A 23,544-nucleotide genomic window follows, 5' to 3' on the forward strand; every position below is an offset into this window, starting at 1 on the left:
TTGCCAACTTGTAGACAAAAAAAAAAAAAACAACGGCCAAAATAAAATACAAAAACCGGACATGTCTTTTCAAAAGCGGACCTTTGGTCACCGATTACGACACGTCCACAAGGATTCCAAATTCTGCATTCTCTTTGTGGCAGAGAGGGGGTGGTCGCAGTGCAGCATCACCACGCTTTCCACCGCATCCCTGTACCACCACCGCACCTTAAATAAACATGCAAGGAGCACGCTAGTAAAGAAGTAAACAACACTTACAATCCAAGGACAAACATGATGAGGTAAGCACTTCCGGGTGTTGTAATGTTAGCCCTAGCAACAATACGCCTTGTTATGCTATGTAGCCTGCTAGCGTTAGCCTATCGCCATCAGCGTTTTTTGCTAGGTGTGTCGTGTTGCTAATGTGATGTTTAGCGGCACAAAGTCAACATGACTCAACGAATTAATGGTCGCTTTGATGTGTAACGTTGTTAAATAAACCGTATATGTGGAGCACGGGTTGCTAGCAAGCCTAGCATAAATAGGATGCACCTTGAGGTGTCATGTGATTCCATCCACCGGAAGTCCCACTGAAAACGACAATGAATAAGTCAACAAAACAATATATCGACAGTATAAAAATATACAACTCACAAGAAGTTAGGGATATTTAAGATACGTTTCAGAATTAATTAACATATACTAATGTATAACCTTTACAGGTGAACTTAATTTGAACGCACTTAATGCACAGCTTGCTGTTCTCTAACAAAACATTTGTGCATATCACTATCTTTTTGTGATTGGTATAAATGTGGATTATGTTTGTTGGTAATTTGAGCGTGTTTAATGGAATTGCGTGTATTGTTTTCAAAAGTACATTAAGAGGCACTGCTAGGAAACAGGATGTTTTGCCAGTTTTGCTTGGTAGGGAAGGGATTTAGTTGGTGGTGCATGTAATAAATGATAGATGTATTATAGTATTTGAAGATTTCACTGCTAAATATATCTTCCAAGAAGAGTTCCAAAAATTGTTTAAGCCTCCAAATATTCTGACAACAGCATATAATCTTCCTGACGAAATGAAGCCCTGATCTTCCTATACTTTTGGTTAATGGGCTTGGTATTACAGCTAAAAAGTGATGGGGATTTTGGCTATTTGAAGGGAATTTGAAGGCTTTTTTGGCTTGGCTCCAGCTCTGAAAAGGCTCCTGTTTTTTTTTGCAGACACTATCATATGTCCGGGCATATTTTTAATAATATTTTGTTGGTGTAACAATGATTGTATGTCTTCCAGGCGTGACTGGGACAGGGGACGAGCCACAATGGAGTCCGCCATGATGGCACCCAACAGGCCCACTCAACAGCAGATCAACCCATTTACTGAACTGCCCTACACTCCTCGTTACTACGAAATCCTCAAGAAACGTCTGCATCTCCCTGTGTGGGAGTACCGAGAGAACTTCGCCGACATCCTCATGCATCACCAGTGTTTCGTCCTGGTGGGGGAGACCGGTTCTGGGAAGACCACACAGGTAAAGTAGCCTTTATGATAACTCATTAAACCTTTTGTGGAGTTTGAATGTTCTCTCCTTGCGTGTTTTGATTTTCTCCGGGTACTCCGGTTTCCTCCCACTTTGCAAAAACGTGGCTACTCCAAATTGTCCATAGGTATGAATGTGAGCGTGAATCGTTGTTTGTCTATATGTGCCCTATGATTGGCTGGTGTGTACACCACCTCTCTCCCAAAGTCAGCCGGAATACCCCAGCATATCCCCACCAATCTTATGAGGATGAGCGGCATAGAAAATGGATGGATGGAGGTTCCCAAGGGGACATGGAGAAAAGATAAAAAGAGCATTCCCTGATGATATTATCAATCTATAAGTGGGATAGATATTCATCTGAGGGAATATGCTAGATATGTTCATGCTAGAACTATTAATAAAAGGCAATATAGAAATGTTAATAATTCATGTAAATGTCACAGGAGTTGTGCGTGAGTACTCAGCTCATTAGCCTTCTTATATTACGATATTTGCTGGCGGAATAAACGTGCTGAGACATCAATCAACACTTTGTATATTATAAAAAGGGAAAAAAATAAAGTCTCCACTGGTCACAACAATATACAGTAGATACAGTACGTCATGAAGCTATGGTAATCACAAACGAAAGTTGTTACTCCAACGTATTTATTTTTTAAATGGATGTGTTAATATGTCAAAGTTGTGCCATGTTGCATTGGTAAATAAAAAGACTAGTTTTTGTCATAATGAATATGATTCTTCCATTGGAATGATCCATGCCAAGCTCTTATCAAATGCACTTCTGCCACCTTGTGGTCGTTTTTATGGCTTAAAAGTGCTCTGAAATGTTAATACAGTAGTGGAGAGTTGCATCATCACCGCTTTTTGTCACTTGCGCAAAAAAAAAGATGGATAAATATGTTTTGCGGATCCGGCGTTGAAAGAGTTGATTTCAAGTTTTTATGTTCATCAGATCCCTCAGTGGTGTGTGGAAATGGTCCCTAAAAGGGCGGTAGCTTGCACCCAGCCCAGGAGGGTGGCAGCCATGAGCGTCGCCCGGAGGGTGGCTGATGAGATGGATGTGATGCTAGGCCAGGAGGTGGGCTACTCCATCCGGTTTGAAGACTGCACCTCTGGCAAGACAGTCCTCAAGTAAGAACATTCTCACAGATGTCTGAGCGCTTCTTCAGACAGACTTCCACCAAGGCTTTTTTTCCCCCTCTTGTCCTTGCAGGTACTTGACTGACGGAATGTTGCTCCGGGAGGCCATGAATGACCCACTTCTGGAGCGCTACGGCGTGGTCATCTTGGATGAGGCTCACGAACGCACGGTAGCCACGGACATCCTCATGGGGGTTCTTAAGCAGGTGGTCCGCCAAAGACATGACCTCAAGGTAACCTGATTCTTTTGTTGTCATCTCCTGTCTTGCATTCTGACTTTATTTTGTGACAGTTGCTACTGGCCTTTAAATTCGATCATAAGAAAGCCATAGCCAAGACACTAGCATGCGATCTGTCAACTGTTCTGATTGTACTGCATCACAAACAAGCACCTCTATTGGGTGAGTTTTTTAAAGCCATTCATTCATTCATTTTCTACCGCTTTTCCTCACGAGGGTCGCGGGGGTTGCTGGAGCCTATCCCAGCTGTCTTTGGGCGAGAGGCGGGGTACACCCTGGACTGGTCGCCAGCCAATCACAGGGCACATATAGACAAACAACCATTCACACTCACATTCATAGCTGTGGACAATTTGGAGTCACCAATTAACCTAGCATGTTTTTGGAATGTGGGAGGAAACCGGAGTACCCGGAGAAAACCCACGCATGCACGGGGAGAACATGCAAACTCCACACAGAGATGTGGAATTGAACCCTGGTCTCCTAGCTGTGAGGTCTGCGCGCTAACCACTCGACCGCCGTGCCGCCCTATTTAAAGCCATATTTATTCATTTACTTTTACATTGTTGAATTGTGGTCCCAATTCTAAGAAAGAAAAATTGTGATTCCCATTTTTGCCACAATTGTAATTGTATTTGGACACGCATTTCCCTGTCCTTTCCTACAAATAAAGACCTAAATCTGACTCTGCAACATACTTTAATTGTCATGAATCAGATGGATTGTTGCTGGCGGTGGAGGTTATTGGGAATGATCCTCACCCGCCTTTCCCCTCCATCTCCTTCAACCCTATCGCCTTGCCGAATTCGGAAGTTTAATTTGCCTTGATTAAGAGCAATTATGGTGTCCCGCCGAGCGTAAAGCGAAGAGAGAGCAAGGGAGAGAATGTTTGAGATTGAAAACGTGGCAAAGCGCTTCCCATCAGAATCCTAATGCACTCTATCTAATGGCTCGAGAGGGAACAGTGTGTACCCGACATGGGGGGGCCAAGGACTGTCGTATCCTGGTGTAGGTCACTGGCTTTGGAGTGTGATGCCAAGTTTGCAGCGTAGACCGCCGCTGTTCATATAAAGTCTCCTGTGGGCCACATTTGCAGAAAGATAAGGACTAGTCGGAGCAGACTTTTTGTATGTAATGTCAAACCTTTACCTAATTGATAAAATAATAATAAATAATGTAATAAAATCATACATTAAAACAATATATGTTTGTTTCATAACCCGAGGGCCATTTATTCTGTAGACCACAGCCCTGCCTGGGCCAATAGTTCAAATTGGACATAAAACACTTCCAGTCCGCTCGACCATCATACCTCGGCGTTTGCATTGTGGGTGGAATTCCCCCATGCGACTTAACTTGAGCTGCAGCCGTGAGATGCTCTCTCTCTGTAGTGCTGTGTACTTCTCTTCATTGCGCTATATGACAGAAGCTGTTGCTAGGCATCGACTGCAAAAACACGCGTCAGAGATCCTCTAAACCAGCGATTCTAAACTGGTGGGTCATGATCCCGAAGTGGGTCAAGCAAACATTTTGTGTGGGTCGCAGAGAGCAAGCGAAAGTACCACAAATAGAGTAATAAAAATCATAATAAATACAAAAATAATATTGTGTACATTTCCTACCTACATTTGAGTGTTAAGTTGCTGTGTGATGAGTTTAGTGTTGTTTGTAAGATGACATAGTGAGTCAGAATGTTTGAATGAATTAGCTGCACCGCTGTTTAAGCCGCAAGATTAGAATTTGGAGAAAAAAAGTAGCAGCTTATACACTGGAATTTACGGTATATCCATCTATTTATATGCAGAGCTAGCTGGCCTTTTAGTCAATATAAGCAATTGCTAGGGGAGCATTGTCTTCGAGTTTGGCATAAAATTCACCTTCAATATAATTATGTGTATTAATGTCTCTCGCCCGAAGTCAGCTGGGATAGGTTCCATCATACCCATGACACTAGTGAGGATAAGCGGCATAGAAAACGGATGGATGGATGGATGTTTAAGAAGAGGATTTGATGATTTAAAAAAAAAAACATTTGGGTGAGCAAGTGAGTCAAAACCTAATGATGGTTAGAAAACGTGGGTCTTGAGTTTGAGACCATTTCAGAACCTCTGCTCTAAATGACAGTTGATCACTTTGGGATCTACTGCAAAAACATACATGCAACAAGTGCAAAAACACTACCTGCATGGACAACTATGCTTTGCTGCTCCCAATTTACTGTGATTTCCTACGGGGGCTGCATTTGGCCACTGGAAGTACTGTATTATGGAAACATGGCAACATCCTAACATTCCTCTATATCCCTGCTCCAGGTTATTGTAATGAGTGCCACCTTGGATGCCGGAAAGTTCCAGCTGTACTTTGACAGCTGCCCTCTCCTTACCATTCCCGGGCGCATGCACCCCGTGGAGATCTTTTACACACCGGAACCAAAGCAGGACTACCTGGATGCGGCCATACGCACTGTGATCCAGATCCACATGTTCGAGGAAGTCGAAGGGGACATTTTACTGTTCCTCACCGGACAAGAGGTAGGGAAATTTGCGAGAATTCACCATTGGAAATAATGGGGATTTATCTCTTATAGTGTCAAACCACTCCCATTATGACACATCACCACATTGTCACATTTTGCCCTATTTAACTGTGTTAAATGTGTACAATGTAAATGTATTTTGTGGATAGTAAAACTTAAAATACTGTATATATCTTAGCTTAGGATTTAAGGTGAGGAAAGAGGGGGGAGGGGGAGTTGTTGTTAGAATGGAAAGAGGAGACGAGTGACCCAAATTCTGCCCTCCTCACGATTCCCTGAAATTAAGTCATTTAGATTTTTTTCCCTGCTCACTATTGTTCATTGATGTGTAATGGAGGGCAAGGTTCACTTTTGGAATTATGAATTTGGTTACAGCTGGGTGGGCATGCACACACACACACACACACACACACACACACACATACAGAAAAGCTCAACAAATGCCTCCAGATAATTGCAAGCATATGCTGGAAATGCAAACAACTTTATTTGTACTATTTGTATTAATGCAGCTAATGCAAAAGCACTTGTAGCAGAAAGTGTGTGCGGCACGCGTCCATGCCGCTTTTCATTGACCCGAGTAGGATCAATACTTGGCGGTTTAAAGTTGTCCCCCCCTGGAGAAGGACATTGATTTTTATATTTAGCCGGCACACTTTTATGGAGAAAAAAATTGGGACGCACCCGCCTAATCGATTCTCAGACCTCCACCAAGGAAGTTAGCTGGACTTGTGCTTAAGCTACATATTCGTTTTAAAAACAAGAAAACACAAGCAAAAGATCCCCTGTGACAGGCGCTGTTGTCTGTATTTAAAGGGTACTCATAATGCTCATTTTCAGCCCTTTGTATTGAGTTGTGGACTCCTATAGAGCAGCTACACAGGATAACCTGCACAGAAATCCATGGCCCGCCTCCTGGCACGCCCACTCCACTGTGATTGGCCACACTCACAAGCACTCCGGAATAATTCTGGACTATTACTGAACCCTACTTTCTAATTTTGTCAGTATAGGAGTTGATAATAAAGGAATATCTGATCTAATCTGATCTAATTAACCCTTTGGCTACTGGTAGCTTATGAGCTACTGGCTGGAGACCCCTGACTTGCTGTGTATTGCTGGTATACTGGTGCGGTGGAGGTGAGGGCGCTGCTTCCACTTCCTGTCCTACGAGGAGCACTCGCTGTTGGACACACTTTGTCAAAGTATGTGAGGGTACTACGTGCAGGCAATCTTGGGACAACATTGGAAGTGGAAATTACAGGTTTTTTGCGGGACTACCCGTATTCCAGATATGGGTGAGCTTGTAATTTGCATGCATGTACAAAAGACGCTAACTGTATGCACAGTCTATAATGCTACACACACAACCGCTTACTTACACAAACTCAACACAGTGCTAACAAGGTGAAATCTTCCACCAAAAAGTGCAGCAGAGCCGGGAGGAGGGCAGGCGTACCCTGGCATGCCCATATAAGAAAGTCCGGCTCCCTGTGACAATCACAATTTCAATGATATCGAGAGAATCTCATTGTTAGTCGCAGTTCCCATGAATGCTTAAGACACGGTATTCGACCCACGTCTTCAGTGATGATGGAGGCCTTTCTTTGCGGCTGGCTTTTTTGGCGGCGCATGCGTATTTGTGAGCTTTCGAGGCACCTTCGTGGTGATGTTGGCGTTTCAGGTGGCTGGCAGATTATGGCCTGTTGGGTTTTTTTCTCGTTGTTAAATGTTTCTGTAACGTTTGGTGCGACTATTGTGTGAGGCAGTAGGGAGGTCCTGCAGGATCAATGCCATGTTTGTTTACGACACGTCAAGTGTTGGAGAAAAGATGTGCATGTTTTGCTCAGCCCAATGGCCACCACACACGGAAGGCGTCATTGCTTCGACTTCATTCATTTTCAGTGGAACCTGCAGAATAGGGCGGTTATCGCGAGTCACCGTCCAGGGAAGCGATACCTGAAATTCGTGCAAGTGCAGGTTTGTGCATATCATCTTGCACACGTTGGCTTCCGACGCCATTTGGGAAATTTAAAAATGTTAAACTTTTCAGCGCACTCGCCCAGATAAGAACCAATCAGTGGGAGTTTCATTGACCAACCAATGAGCTGGCAGGATGCTGTTTCGTACTCTTTTGCAGGTAAACATGAGGGGAAAATTTAAGGAGGTATTTGACACTTAAAAAAACATTAGGTAAGTTTATATTGATTTTCATGGACATTTACGTAAGTTTATTTCTGCTCCAAGCAAGATTACACGATCAACACCAGTCTTTTTCTACTTTAATAAGTGGACTCGTTGCAAAAAGTGCTGCAAGAAAGCCAAAGCAAATGCAAAATCCTTTGATGCTCGCTGGACTGAGGTCTTATGAGGCGTTCATATTGGTTCAAACTTGTTTTGTCCTACTTTCAAGGCGTCTTTGCCTGAAAATGTTGGTTGAATTACTAAGCTACGGTATTTAGATGTTTGTTTTTTTTTCTTGCATTTCGGTGTAATTTGATTTTGACCCCACTCATGTCTAACCATAAGCTCACTGCCGTTCATTATCAGCACCTCCTAATTGGGAGAGAGCGTCAGGGCTTGGTGCCCCCTTCCGAGCCTGGTCTTCACCTCTTCCTCGGCCTCGCAGCAACTTTGATGTGGACTAATGATTGGAAGGCAATCATCTTTCTTTTTGGAAGGGATGAGGATGGATGGCGCACTCTCTTGATATTCTGCCGACAAATGGAGCACCTCCTCTAAATCACAGCTGTAGAGCAAAGATAATATTTAAGCTTCCCCCTTCAGCTGCTAACATCAAAACATAGCAGCAGCAGCAGCAGCAAAATAAATAATAATACAGAGCAGGGTGGCCCAGTCAAGAGAAGTGTTGGTGATTAGCTTGGCTTCAAGAGCTGCTGGACACAACACAACACAACACACATATTCCTACGGGAATGGCAGCCCAGCTTGCTTCCAGCGCTTTTGGCAAACAGCTCCATGTTTTTTTTTTTTCCTCCACGGCAGCTGCTGCATCCCTGGGCTTGATAGGCTATTAATACCCCGGCTAATTTTTAGCAATCCATTCCCATTTAGTGTTTTCCACTTGTCATTGCTTTGATTAAGAGGCATCAGCGGGACTTTGACTTCAAATGTGATGTACAAGGGTAGGTATAAAGTGGCGGGGTTAATTGTTGCACGCTCAGAAAGCCCGGAAAAGGACCCAGGAAATATCATAGGGGCACTATTTAACATGTTACAACTGCACAGTGTTGAGATATAGTATATGTAGTATATACAATACGTTTTCCTTACTTTACTGTGTCACAAGTTCAGAAACACATCTCACTGAGTCCATAACATGTATACAGTAATGAGTGTTTGTCTTCCAACCTGAACATTGTGGGTTTGATCCTCCGAAGTATCCTTGGGCAGTTACTCATGACGCTGCGTCATCAATTACAGTAAATGTGCTAACAGTGCTAACACTTCGAAGTGGAGAAGTGCTATAAAAGTTAAAGACTTGTATGGCTTGTATATATTTAATTAAGACAAAAATAAGACAAAAAAATGTACCACTATTATAAAGAAAGCATTAAAAAAACCTACTGATCACAATGCAATAATTAACATGAATAAATTAATACCTCTTCAGTACAGTATTTATATTTTTGACAGCGTCAAGTGAACCTCAGTAGATGGATTCATTACATTTTTAGTTAATTTAGTTTTTTTCATTCATTCATTCATTCATTCATTCATTTTCTACCGCTTATCCTCATGAGGGTTGCAGGGGGGCTGGAGCCTATCCCAGCTGTCTTCGGGTGAGAGGCGGGGTACACCCTGGACTGGTCGCCAGCCAATCACAGGGCACATATAGACAAACAACCATTCACACTCACATTCATACCTATGGACAATTTGGAGTCGCCAATTAACCTAGCATGTTTTTGGAATGTGGGAGGAAACCGGAGTACCCGGAGAAAACCCACGCATGGGGAGAACATGCAAACTCCACACAGAGATGGCTGAAGGTGGAATTGAACTCAGGTCTCCTAGCTGTGAGGTCTGCGCGCTTTAGTTTTATTTCATTTCATGTCTACAGTTGTGGATGTCAATATATTACAGGTCTACCTAATTACTTTTAATTGTACATTATGTGGCTTACCCAATTGTTATTTCTTTAAATTAAATTTTTGTGTTTGTTTTGTTTCACCTGATGAATCTCACTGGATTGTGCAGGTTTACCGAATTACCTTTATTTGTCTTTGTAGTTTATTTTAGTTATTATTTAGTTCATTCTTTAATTTCTTGGCCGTGCATTGCTGTTCTAGTCCTGCAAGTGGTGCTACAGCACAGGCTGTAAAAATGTGACGCTTGTAACAGCAGCACAGAATGATTGTTGACAGGAAAACAAAAGAAAAGGTGGTGTGAAAGACAAATATGGGCATTTAAAGGTCTTTTTTTTTTAATAGTGGATGTGAGTGTGCAGTCTGTCAGTGCATGTAATGGTTTTAGAATTTTCAGCAGTCTCATCACCTATTTCCCTTTACAATGCTGCATGTTTTCGTTTGACAGCAGAGCCACAGGGAGCTCAGCAAAACATACTGCAGTTTAATTTCCTCCATCAGAAAGTGAATACATTCACTGTCGTTTTACGTCCTGCAGGAAATCGAGGAAGCCTGCAAGCGAATCAGGTTAGAGGCAGATGACCTGGGGCCCGATGCTGGCAATATCAAAATCATCCCGCTGTACTCCATGCTGCCCCCCCTGCAGCAGCAGAGGATCTTCGAGCCGCCCCCTGCAAAGAAACCGAATGGCGCCATCGGAAGGAAGGTAAGCACAACCTGCCTCCCTCGCTCTTTGGGCTTTCGACGCAGAAGTGAGTCACATATGCAACATATGCTAGCATTTGGAAATGTTGGGAGTTAGTCACGCCCTCTGAGCACACTGAAAACCAAGTCAAGAGTTTGCAGTATTGAGAGGAGTCAAGACAAAGGCCGAGGTAATTTGAGACCAAAACGAGGTTCGGGCTTCCAGGATAACACAGTCAATCTATTTTTGAGCCCAAGACAAGGCCAATCCTGGGACCGTTAAAGAAAATCAAGTTTTCCCTCAATGAAGAAAACAAATCTCTTCCTTGCATCCCCTGAGCAAACCAAAAACCAAGCCAAGACCAAGCCATTGAGACAATAAGGAGAAGTCAATAATAAGACCAAGACTAGGATAGGGTTTCTAAGACTTTTTTTTAATTAACATGTCTGAAACTAAGCACTGCTGTCCCTGCAGTAAATGTGTTTTAAGTTTTTAAGATTCTGAGACTGAGATTCCCCCCCAAATATTGAAGACCAGTTTCTGACCAAGACTGATCTTGAGTACGACAACACGACTGGAAATAAGCACTCCCGAACGATGCAAATTAAGTGGATCAAGACTGAGGTTTCTTTCCACCAAATGAAGACCAAGACTTTGAGGCTTCCAGAGGAATCAGTAGCAAAGCAGAGGAAATTTGAGGCCGAGGTTAAGGTTTTGAGGATAATTTCTTACCACGACTGCATCATCTAAAGCTAAGTACTACAACATGACAGGAAATGGGAGAAACTTAGCCAAAACTGAGATAAGTCAAGACCAAGACCAACTGTTTTATGGAACAAAACTGCTCAACTCGTGTCCTGCGATTGGCTGTTCCAGAGCGTACCCTTCCTCCCACCTGAAGACAGACAGCGCCGACAGGCTGCCTTTGAGACCTGCAACCATAGTGAGGTACAAGCGGTACAGAAAATAGATGGATGGATGGATAACTGGTTACCTCCCCAATGTTTGAGTCGAAGACAAGACTGAAGTGATACAACGATTCAAGGTTTTGAAGACTGATCATTAGTTATACAAAACCAAGTAGAGGGAACTAAGCATTGCCGTTTCTGCAGAGATCACGGTGTTTCAGATGTTGGAGGTGATCAAGACTGATTTGACTACTGCTACTTTAGTACTACTACTACCTCAACGCGGAAAACTAAGCAGAAGATGAGCAATTGTTTTGGGCTGAACTGTTCTTGAAAGTGATGTCTGAGTCCATGACAAGACTGAATATGAGAACAAGGTCCTCCATATGTTGAAGGTTTCCAAGACTGATCTCGAGTACTACAACACACTGAGAAATCAGGCTCTCTCTAAACAGGGAAAGCAATTCTAAAGAGGATGGAGATTTTTGATTTTGTGCTTTGAGTTTGGTCTTGATACAAATCCTTACCTGGACACAGCTTTACCTTTTACCCGAAATGCACAACTGTGGCAAAATCTGTCCAAATAATGGCGATTTTTTTCTTAGTTTGAGGGCTATCCTGGTTCTGAGGTAAAGATCAGCAACAACAGGGTATTTTTATGTGAACTATCCCAGGAACTCCATCGTCATCACACCCCAATGCCACCCGTTTTCATTTGGCCAATATCTCGACAACGTGGCGGCGGTGTTGGCCCGGCATCTGACAGAATATATCAGAACATCATCACTGCCGGCGAACTGAGCAAACATCCCCCCCCCTCCATCTCCCCTCTTGGCGTCTGATCGGGAGACGGGTGGTGATGGATGACTCATTGCCGCAACCCCTCTAATTGAGGCGGACTGAGCTGACATGTTAGCAGGGGGAAATATTTACGGGGCTGTCAGACTCGCCGCGGCAAAATTTCTGGAACAGAAATGCAAGTTTTTTTTTTTGATCAAAGACTGTAATTTGCTTTCTGTTTGAGTGTGTCAACGCTGGCTTAAGACGCTCATGCTTAGCTGGTTTGATTACTTGGGATAAGATCAAACATTGTTCACAGTGTTTGCTGTTTTAGAGTCGACAAGAACGTGGCAACCGATACAGGGAAAAACGTCAAACCGAGGAGTTAGCTTCACTCCTTCCGAGGGGCCTCACGTCGAGTGAAAAATGCGAAGATGTCACTGGAGCCTCGCCGAGAGGAAGTCATGAAAAAGAATTAAGGCTTGTCACGCCCGCCGCTGTGCATGCTAACGACTGCATTAGGCAGCCCTCGATTAACATAAAGCGCTCGCTCGTCATTTAGTCGCCATTTGTCCAGGAAAGCCACAGATCGTCTTGTTTTTTTTTACTCATTCTAATCTCACTTTGTCCCGACAAGTGCGTTCCGATGAGTTTATCTGCAAGTACTCCCTCAAATGTCATCTGCGGTATATCCGATAGATGTATCTTCATCAACTCTACTTTAGCTTCAATCTGTGTCAACAAAGCGCCCAAAATGTGAGAGATGGCCACTGTGCAGGTAATAACCCAGAAATAACACTCTTTAATGATATTACTGATGAAGCAAGGCCCCGGATTATCCTGCGCACCAGCAAACTGGAAGCGTTCTCTGTGTAATGGGCCCGGCCTGAGATAATCCTTCAGAATCAATGCGGTCAATGAAGCCGACTGTATGATCATGAAATGGGAGAAGGTGTCATGTGTGGCATCTGCTGGTGTCCCGGAGACAACCTCGTGGGTTTAGCCATTTTTAATCCAATCTTGAAGCACTCATGCATCCTGTTACAACTGATAGAGAGCACTTGGTCGTTTGAAAAAAAATCAAAACAACAGATGCAAAAATATGAGATAAGCATCCTCTATATGACAGGGGGTGCTGTGTGTGTATGTTAAGGATCTATTGCAAAAATGGTCATGTAAGAGCATCTAAACAATAGGAATATGCTGCTGTTTTTAGGGACCTAGTCAATATGTTACAAAGCAATAAAGGTAAGCAGCAGCCCTGGAAAAAAAATAGTGCTCATCTTTGATGTCCTGCTGGTCAAGATTTGTGTGGTACCAGTGGACTTCAGAGCTGCTCTGCATTGTTTACAAATGGTGTGCTTTTTGTCAGGTTTCCCGTCTTTGTAAAATCCAAAGACTTTCGATTTTGTTTTGCTGATGCATTGGAAATCTTTTGTGGTAACATGCTGCTACTCTTTACATCCATTCTCCCATGCTCGTCTTCAGTCATGGTAAGCAGCCCAGGCTCTCGTACTGTTTTTGAGATTTCTTTTCACAAAAAGCCTTTTCCTCCCCTTTTTTTTAATTTATATTTTACTGCAACTTACCTATGTTCTACGGAAGATTAAGAAAGAACAGAAAATGGTGGAAACAAACTTCTTTTTATGATGAAAGATGTGTTTTTATAGCTCTAGGACACAATATTCCATGCGCCTTGAAAAATCAGTCAAAATCATCAGAAATGCCCGCTACCGAGAGGGATGGCTGGGATTGAATGAGTTAAATGTCATAGAAAGCCCCATAATGAAAACACTGCTTTCATGTTCTATATGTTCAATAATCCCAGAAGGTTTATTGGATTCATGTGGGTCTCATCGTCCACCCACCAGCATATGAAGTTATGACTCTGAAGAGGCGGTTGCCAGTTTGAGTGGACTATTAGTCAGCCGTCACAGTACAGAATGCTTTGATGAGCTGGTCGTGTTTCCACTCTTATATAAGCAGAAGTCACCCTAGCAGCAGACGCTGTTTCGCGTGATCCCCTCTTTTTCTCTGTTTGGGTATATGCTGACAGCACGATGCCCCATTGGGCGGGATGACTCATTGAACTGTCATTTTTCACAGACAGCCTCGCTATGGTGCATCATTGAAATAACAACAGATTTTTGTAGTTGCAGTTTTTGTGCTGTGTCAGTATTTTTATATGGTTTTTAGGGGTGTAACAGTATTGTATCCTCCTGGTTTGGTGTGTACCTCGGCATGAAGGTGACATTCGATTCATTTTTGGTACCGTAAGGGTACAAAATACAAACCATAAAACAACTTAGCTAAAAAAAATTGTGTTGTTAAATCAAATAAATAAGTTAATGTTTATAATTTTTAAAAAGCAAAAAGGTTTGAAAAAAATGAAAACAATACAATACATAAGGCATGAATAAATACGTCAATACAAAGCAAACACAAGTTCGTTCATTCATTCATTCATTTTCTAATGCTTACCCTCACATGCTGGAGCCTATCCCAGCTGTCTTTGGGCGAGAGGCGGGGTACACCCTGGACTGGTCGCCATCCCATCACAGGGCACATATAGACAAACAACCATTCACACTCACATTCATACCTATGGATAATTTGGAGTCGCCAATTAACCTAGCATGTTTTTGGAATGTGGGAGGACACACCTGGAGAAAACCAGGCATGCACGGGTAGAACATGCAAACTCCACACAGAGATGGCCGAAGGTGGAATCAAACTCAGGTCTCCTAGCCGTGAGGCCTGCATGCTAACCACTCAACTGCAAACAGAAGTTACTTTTAAAGATTTTTTACACCAGTCTTAAACATTGAAATGTATAATTTATTTTTTTTTTTTTACAGGTTGTGGTGTCAACAAACATCGCCGAGACATCACTCACCATAGATGGCATTGTCTTTGTAATTGATCCAGGATTCGTCAAGCAAAAGGTTAGCATTTTTGTGTCATTCATGGCCCTTTTTCTGTTTGCCACCGACCTGGGAATTGCTAAAACGTGCATGTTTGTAATGTTTCGTATGCTTCATCAGATGTACAACCCTCGCATCCGAGTAGAGTCGCTTCTGGTGTCGGCCATCAGCAAAGCGTCAGCCCAGCAAAGGGCAGGTCGAGCTGGACGGACGCGTCTGGGGAAGTGCTTCCGGCTGTACACAGAAAAGACTTACAAGACAGAGATGCAGGTCAGAATAACCATTTTTAGCTTCTTTTCACATAGATGTCTCACATAATTGCTGCATCACAGTCATTACAGCATTTTAGTCAGAACCTGACATATTTATATGCATTTTTACATCCATCTTAAGAAACTACTACAGGTGTTTAGTAGATGGTATTGCGCTTGCATAACATCTTGTTTGTCAAAGCATACAGTACAGCAGTCCAATTCCAACACCATATACTGTATTTATCTCCAACTCGCACATGTTGCTGTTTTTTTTACTTTTCATGTGGCCCCTAGACACCCCTGCTTACAGATAGTGGCATCAAATCAGTTTCTATTGAAGCTACCAGAAAAAATACAGTAATTATTCACAATTTAACACCCATTGAATCCACAAATATGCAGGGTCGCGAACGCCAAACCTCAAACCGGCAGAGGTCTACTGGACCACTTTTACAAGCTATCTGTTGTTCCCTCAGGACAACACCTATCCAGAGATTCTCAGGTCCAATCTGGGCTTGGTGGTGCTGCAGCTAAAAAAGCTGGGTGTTGATGACCTGGTACATTTCGACTTCATGGACCCGCCAGGTAAGCAAATAGTCCTACAGTAAAGGGGAGGCCCTGTGATTGGCTGGCAACCAGTCCAGGGTGTACCCCGCCTCTCGCCCAAAGACAGCTGGGATAGGCTCCAGCACCCCCGCGACCCTTGTGAGGAAAAGCGGTAGAAACTGAATGAATGAATGAATAAAGGGGAGGACCCTTTACCATGTGTGTTCACATTTGATTTAACATGATACAATGCCACTCTCTTGATTGTGATCGCTGTGGTCTTAATCGATATCAACACGGTTACAAGCGTTGCCTTTGGCTCCCAGTGGGCAGTTGAAAATTAGCCTCCAGCGTGATTTGGAGAATGTAATTCCACAACCATTGTTTAAAAATGGGTAACAAATATCGATTGGCGGCACATTGTTTTGGGCTGCTTCTTACTGCACAAACGGCTGTTGAACCTGAAGTAGCGTGATGAAGCGGCGTGGAAATGCAATCTGTGGCTCATCAGAAAGCGAGTATTGACTGCCTGAACCACGCAGGAATCTAATATAGGGCTAAATCAATGGGCCCAAAGGCTAAAAGGTACATTAAACCTGCTGCCTCTTTGGAAATGTCATAAGGCGAATGAAAGCTTCATCCACGGAGTCAAGTCCACTGATTTCTTATCCCTCGTCGCAAAGAAGGGCCAAACAAAAAGAGTGGGAAAGAAAGCTGTAAAAGACACATCCCTGCCCGGCCCATTTATTCAGGAGGTGCGTAAAAATCGATCGGATGCGACTAGATATTATAAAGAAGTCTGTCCAAAGCGTTGGTAGCTTTCTTGTTAGGTAGCAGCATCCCATGCCACCAGTGGATCAAATAAATAAACCCCCCGTCTCTCCCTCCCCACCCCAGACAAGGCCGATCCGATATGTTGACGCTTACATTTTGTGAGGAACGCGGGGGCTGGCTGGATGCTGGAGGTCAGTCACTGGAGGAATATAAAGGAGGAGGCAATAGCCAAGGTGATAGCGCCGCTATTGATGTAACCAATTTCATTCTCAAAATGGCGCCACGAGTGGGAGGAGGAGGTGGTGGTGGGGTTTCATCTTAGAGGTGAGATGAAAAGTATATTATGGGGGAGGAGGGGGGTCTCCTCGGGAAGATGTAGTAACACTCTCTCCTGGGGGGAATCTGTTTGGCCTAATTCTAGCGTGATTCAGAGCGCTCATCAAAAAAAACGCTCAGAAAAAAAAAAAAATTCTCCCGATGGTACAGCTGCGTTTGATATCTGCCGAGATCGTTTTATCTCGTCGCCGGCTCCCGAGTGAGACAGACCCGGGATTTAATATCTGCACATCAAACGGCCGTGCTTGTAACTGCGTTTATATTGATTAAGACGACACAGATCACAATCAAGACAGCGGCATTGTCTGTCATGTAGAGGACTTTTGACTAGCATTTTTGGCATACGTCATGTGTGTCAAACTCCAGCCTGCTGTAATTTCATCTGGCCTGTGGAACTGTTTGGAAAATGGCAAGGAACCGGCCCTTTTCGCTGACCTCAGTGGCATCACTGGATATAAAGTGACCGCAGTATTATTTGTGTGTGTGTGTGTTTATATATATATATATATATATATATATTTATTCATTCAATTTCTACCGCTTATCCTCACAAGGGTCGCCGGGGTACTGGAGCCTATCCCAGGGGTACACCCTGGACCAGTTGCCAGCCAATCACAGGACACATATAGACAAACAACCATTCCCACTTACATTCATACCAATGGACAATTTGGAGTCCAATTTGGAGTTTGGAAAACCGGAGTACCCGGAGAAAACCCACGCATGCACGGGGAGAACATGCAAACTCCACATAGACATGGCCCAGGGTGGTATATATATATATATATATAAGTAGAGTAAAGGTACAGTAACGTACAACACCACCTTTTGTCTGTCCAAAACAACACCTTAATGAGGCATAGGACAGTCAAGAATGATCATGATCAACTACAGCAAAACATCCCATGTAACACGTAATCTACCCATTCCACAGCTGCAATCTCTTCCGGGTTCCACTTGTGAAATGTGGTGTTGTTGTGTGGATATAAAATACTCTAGCTTTTGCTTGAATGTTAAGAGAATGACAAAGATTGTTGAGAATCATCACTTTATAAAAGCAAAAACCTTGCTAAAGGAACCGTTGTCATTTATTGGCATGAGTGAAGTTAAAAAAAATAAAATGTGTGTCCATATTTTTATGGATGTGCAGATGTCCCATCGATATTTTTTGGTTTTGCATACGATTTTTTTGTTGTCTTGCCGATCCGATACAATCCAGAACCGATACTTTTCTTTTCTTTTTTAAATAAGAACCTTTTGTGGTGAGACCAGCCATGTTGAGGAATGTAGAGGAAGACCAAAGAGGAGGTTCATGGATGTAGTGAAGGAGGGTAGTTGGTGTGAGAGAGACAGATGCAGAAGACAGGGTTGGATGGAGGAGATTGATTTGCTGTGGCGACCCCTGAAGGGGAAAGCCCAAAGAGAAAGAAGAAGCTGCTTTTGTCACGAACATGAATTTGTGCAATTGAATATGGCGATAACAATAGTTCTTCAAAGCATTAAAAATAATACAAATAAGTGTTATTAATAACTGAATGTACGTTTTTATTACACAGCATAGCCAACAATATTGTTTGGCTTTTGTAACTGTCTTCAAGGCAATAGTAATTTATTGATGATCCCTAGTTATAACAATAACACAGCAGTCCATGCACAGTGAGGGGGAAATATTGCTGTAGCTACAGAGCCCAATATCCTACATCCAATGTGAAAGTAACCTCACTATGGTACACGACGGACATGTCTGCATGGTGGTGTTGTGTTTTCTTCTTCATGCGAGTGGCAACCAGCTTTGAGGTGCATTACCGCACCTAGCATGTTGGTGTATTGCCCTTTTGTTACAAACGTGATACGGCAACTGGATCTTCAAAATGTCATCTAGTGTGAGGGGTTGTCGACATGAAATGTGGAGGATCATTGATGAGGTTGCAGTATGTGCTATGATCCAAACAATAAACAGTAACGTCAACATCAAGTCCTTTGCTATTGCGTCCTCTGCAGCTCCAGAGACCCTGATGCGAGCCCTGGAGCTGCTCAACTACCTGGCGGCGCTTAACGACGAAGGCGACCTGACAGAGTTGGGCGCCACAATGGCCGAGTTCCCGCTGGACCCTCAGCTGGCCAAGATGGTGGTTGCCAGCTGTGAATTTGACTGCTCTGACGAGGCGCTCTCCATCACCGCCATGTTGTCAGGTAAGAGGGTAGTCTATTCTTGCCGCAAACAAAAACACTAGTAAGTGTCATGTGCACATAGTCAAGCAGCAAAAGTCAGCTATTATTGGTGAAAACTTTTTCAAAAGTCGAGTATCTGGAACAGCAGTGGGTTGTGCTACAGCAGTAATTGCATTTTAGGCTTGCCAAAGCAGAATGCTGCTCATTCGGATGAATCTTTATGCCTCCGAAGCATGAGGAGCCTGTGAGAGCAGGGGGGGGAAATGGATTTCAATTTCAAGAGCAGGTGTTTCCGAACGGCGGCTTTCTGCTGAGTTCATTAGTGGTGTAAACGCCACGCGTTACAATCGTGAAGTTGCAGTTAAGCAGCTCCGAGGTAGAAGAGTCGCTTCTTCCCCGACCCTCCTCTTCTTTCCCGACATTAGCATCAGTCTGTGGGGTTAACTTCTCCCTGTGGGCCCATACCGACCTTGTCTAGTCCCGCAGTGCTTCATCCGACCCACCGAGGCCAAGAGGGTGTCCGACGAGGCCAAGATGCGCTTTGCACACGCCGATGGAGACCACCTCACTCTTCTTAACGTCTACCACGCCTTTAAACAAAGCAAGTGGGACCGCCTTCAGTGCAAATGTCTCATCACCACATCTGGATTTTTAACTCTCGATCATTTTCCTACACAGACCACGAGTCCTCCCAGTGGTGCTACGACAACTTTGTTAGCTACCGCTCGCTGATGTCGGCTGACAACGTACGGCTTCAGCTATGCCGCATCATGGACCGCTTGGGGTTGCCTCGACGGAGCTGCGCACACAACTGCAGAGAGTACTACACCAATATCCGCCGAATGCTCGTCACCGGATTCTTCATGCAGGTCGGGATTTTACACCATATATTTAGCTTTATCATCATGTTGTATGCCAGGGTTCAATTCCCCCCTTAGCCATCTCTGTGTGGAGTTTGCATGTTCTCCGGGTACTCCGGTTTCCTCCCACATTCCAAAAACATGCTAGGTTAATTGGCGACTCCAAATTGTCCATAGGTATGAATGTGAGTGTGAATGGTTGTTTGTCTATATGTGCCCTGTGATTGGCTGGCGACCAGTCCAGGGTGTACCCCGACTCTCGCCCGAAGACAGCTGGGATAGGCTCCAGCACCCCACGACCCTCATGATGATAAGCGGTAGAAAATGAATGAATGAATGAACAATATAGACTTACGTACATAGACTCAACTCAGAGTTGCTTGTTTTTTTTTTCCCTCGCATGATGATGTCATCATCTAATTTGTATATCAACATATTATGATGTAAAATGCTATAGGAGAAACAAAAAAAGTAAGTAAAAACACCTTAAGAAAACACCTGATTCTTGGTTTGTTGGGTCGAATTGGCAATCATTCCATCAAAATAAAATAGCTTTAATATTTTCTCTCAGTTCCCCCATCAAATGTCTATATGTGCCCTGTGATTGGCTGGCGACCAGTTGGGATAGGCTCCAGCACCCCCGTGAGGATAAGCGGTAGAAAATGAATGAATGAATCATGTTTTACGTTGCACGTTATTATTTTTCAAAAAGTGTAAGTCAATCAAATCGACCCACGTGGAAGCCGAACGTGACTGAATTGCCACAATTCGGAATGTGACCAACATTTTTTCGATAATTCATGTTTCTGACATTCAAAACCGTAAAGGTTATGTTTGTGTTTTACTATGCTAACCTCAGTTTGCACAAATCATTGGCCTTATTCATAAATGTCTTTGTTGGAAGTGTCCATTCACCACGTTTAACACTTTAATATTAAAAAGCAGTCGATACATGCGATTGCAGTGCCAGCACTGCCCAGAATGATCAGCCCACCAACCGAGACATTGGCAGGTCCAAATGGTCTCTGATATTAAAAAAAAGTCCCTCTTCATGATAGGTCCACTTTGGAGTGGGTCCCAATCTCAGGAAACCTTCCATTGGCGTATTGGATGAGTGTCCTGGCCAGCACATGGGAAACATGACTCATAATAAACCTATATGTGTTTTTTTTTTTTTTACATGAAGTTTTATGAGCATTCAGCTGTGTAGTGCATCAACAGTGACTGACCCCCCCACTCCATCAATGTAAACGCTCGTGTGTCATAGCAGCCTTGAAAGAAGAAGAATGCTGCACTATCCCTTTAATTAAAGAAGAATATGCTCCTATTGTTCCAAGAGAAGTTTTGTTGTGTGTCTTTCTGTTGCATGTCTACAACAGAGTGGAACATTTCCCAACTCTCCATGATGGCATTTCATCTTTTATTTGCTCAGACAAAAAATCTGTAGAACTGTCTGTACTTGCAGAATTATATATTCTCTGATCTAATTTTGTTTGGCTTTCATACACATCACTAGATAGAGCCTGCATACCACCGCTGGTACTCGTGCCACAGTTTGAGAATCAAACATCTCCATATTATTTCCACAGGTCGCTCATTTGGAGCGCACAGGTCATTACCTGACCGTGATGGACAACCAGGTGGTACAGCTCCACCCCTCCACAGTGCTGGGCCGGAAACCAGAGTGGGTCATCTACAGCGAGTTTGTACTCACCGCCAAGAACTACATCCGCACCTGCACCCATGTCGAACCCGAGTGGTGAGTCGAACCATAATTCAGGAAGTTCAGTGCAGTTACATTTGTTCTATTATTTTTAAAATACTTTTAGTTATATTGGTTACCCTTTTTGTTAGTTATGTTTTAGTTACATGAATTCCATATGTAATTAACTAATACCATATGTATGGGTGGAAATTTGGTCACATGAAACATATAGTATTACATTAGTGTTCAAACCAGTTAGGTTGTTGCTAATGTTCTACTATAGTAATTTTTAACGTTTTAGTTCCGCTAGTTTCATTTTTATGTTTTTGCTCGGGCTGTCAAATGATTACAAATTTTAATACGATTAATCACCGTTTTGTCTGTTTATGTCTGAAATAGGCCCATTTTTACCATATTTAATGAACAGAAAATGACGGGACATACTATATATTTGTATATATGTAGCTCCAAATGAAGCTAAACAATACCACACAAGTCTAAAAGTGTATTTGTCTAATTCTAGGCTCTGTAATAGTAGCAGAACATTTGAATCACACTGAATGCGTAATGGGGGTTCTGTTCAAAGACATCACGTAATTTAAAGTAAACGTACTTGTTTTCAGTGTATTTTCCTGCATACTTAAATGCAGGAAATTGTATGTTCGAATTAAGAGCTATGAAGTGAGTGATAAGAATATTCACTTCATGTTTTTCTTTATCTTCCCATTTATTTACACAGACACACATGCTGTGTAAAGCGCTTTTTGTGATCTTCGGGGCGTTCCTGAATGCAACTCGCGTTCTTGTAATGACAATGATGAAGTATTGTTCCCAAGATGAAGGGACTAGAGTATGTGTGAGTTGCAGGTACATACAGTATATGGTGTTGGAAATGTACTGCTGTTGATGTGTTTAGGTCAGAGTGAAGCTAAAAGAGGAACGTCAGACTGTGTGACTGTGTGGGGATGCTCCACTGTGCTTCCGTCTTCCGTCATAACAGAGAGCCATGCTTGGTCTGGTGCATATTGTGCGCGTTAATTACACAGAAAGATTTAATGTAATTAATGAAATTAATTAGTTACCGCATTATTTTTGACAGCCCTTGTTTTATATTAATTTTGTACATTTATTCTTAGAGTGGGGGAACTTTCCTGGAAATTACATCACATAATAGTTTGTGAATTTATTTTACATTTATTGTACATTTGTTCTCACCGATCAGAAAGTGTGGCCTAGTCACAAATCTCGCATACAAAGTGGAATATTGACATGGATATTTGACATTCCACTATAAACACAATAACCTCATGTAAGAAAAAGCCGATTGATTCATTCTAAAAAACGTATAATGACATTTTTCTGTAACAACCGTTACATCAGGATTAACGATGACATTGTTTTTTTTTTTCAAGGCTGCTGAAAGTTGCCCCACGTTACTACGAGATGAGTAAGTTCCCTCAGTGCGAAGCAAAGAGGCAATTGCAGCGGATCATGGGCAAGCCCTCTCAGTTTTAAATAATAGAGAATATACTTTTTATTTATGTTGATGTCCCTTTTGTCCATAATAATTCCAGACATTGCTGTTCATTTATTCACGTAATAAACATGAATTTGTTTTTAAAAAATGTCCTATGATTTAGTCCCTCCGTTATACCAAAGGCTCTACTTTTTTATTGATCATGGCTGCAAAATGATGCAAGGAAAATGAGAAATACGACTGAATTCAAGAAATAACTCCTACGAAGGTGGCGCTCTCCTCCATCGCCATTGCCTCGCGGCCATCTTTACAATATTAGTTTTTAATCAAGGTAAACATGACATTAAATCTTTAAGTATCCCTTTTATTTGTCATTTCTATACATTTGGTGTTGTTTCCAAGGGCCACTTTGATATTTTGTAAACACATGTACAGTAGATATGCTAAGAAGTTGTATATACAGCTTTGTTATGTAGGTGAACTGGTAAATTTCTGTCTTGTTTCCCCATTTTTGCTGTTTTTTTAATTAATTTTCAAAATATTTCAGCTTATATCTAATATATCTTATTA

General features: G+C 42.7%; 1 protein-coding gene across 1 annotated transcript; it reads left to right on the forward strand.

The window, feature by feature from the left end:
• Positions 1–96: 96 nt before the first annotated feature.
• On the forward strand, positions 97–23,544 carry dhx15 (DEAH (Asp-Glu-Ala-His) box helicase 15). The gene is made up of 14 exons (XM_058068628.1): positions 97–281; positions 1,277–1,514; positions 2,482–2,660; positions 2,743–2,902; positions 5,221–5,439; positions 10,092–10,259; positions 14,785–14,871; positions 14,971–15,120; positions 15,581–15,689; positions 18,762–18,953; positions 19,411–19,533; positions 19,611–19,801; positions 21,382–21,551; positions 22,910–23,544. The coding sequence occupies exons 1-14, from the start codon at positions 274–276 to the stop codon at positions 23,010–23,012; spliced, it is 2,097 nt and encodes a 698-aa protein (XP_057924611.1). The 5' UTR covers positions 97–273; the 3' UTR covers positions 23,013–23,544.

Source organism: Doryrhamphus excisus, chromosome 3, assembly GCF_030265055.1.
Source record: "Doryrhamphus excisus isolate RoL2022-K1 chromosome 3, RoL_Dexc_1.0, whole genome shotgun sequence".
In the NCBI taxonomy this organism is placed as follows: domain Eukaryota; kingdom Metazoa; phylum Chordata; class Actinopteri; order Syngnathiformes; family Syngnathidae; genus Doryrhamphus; species Doryrhamphus excisus.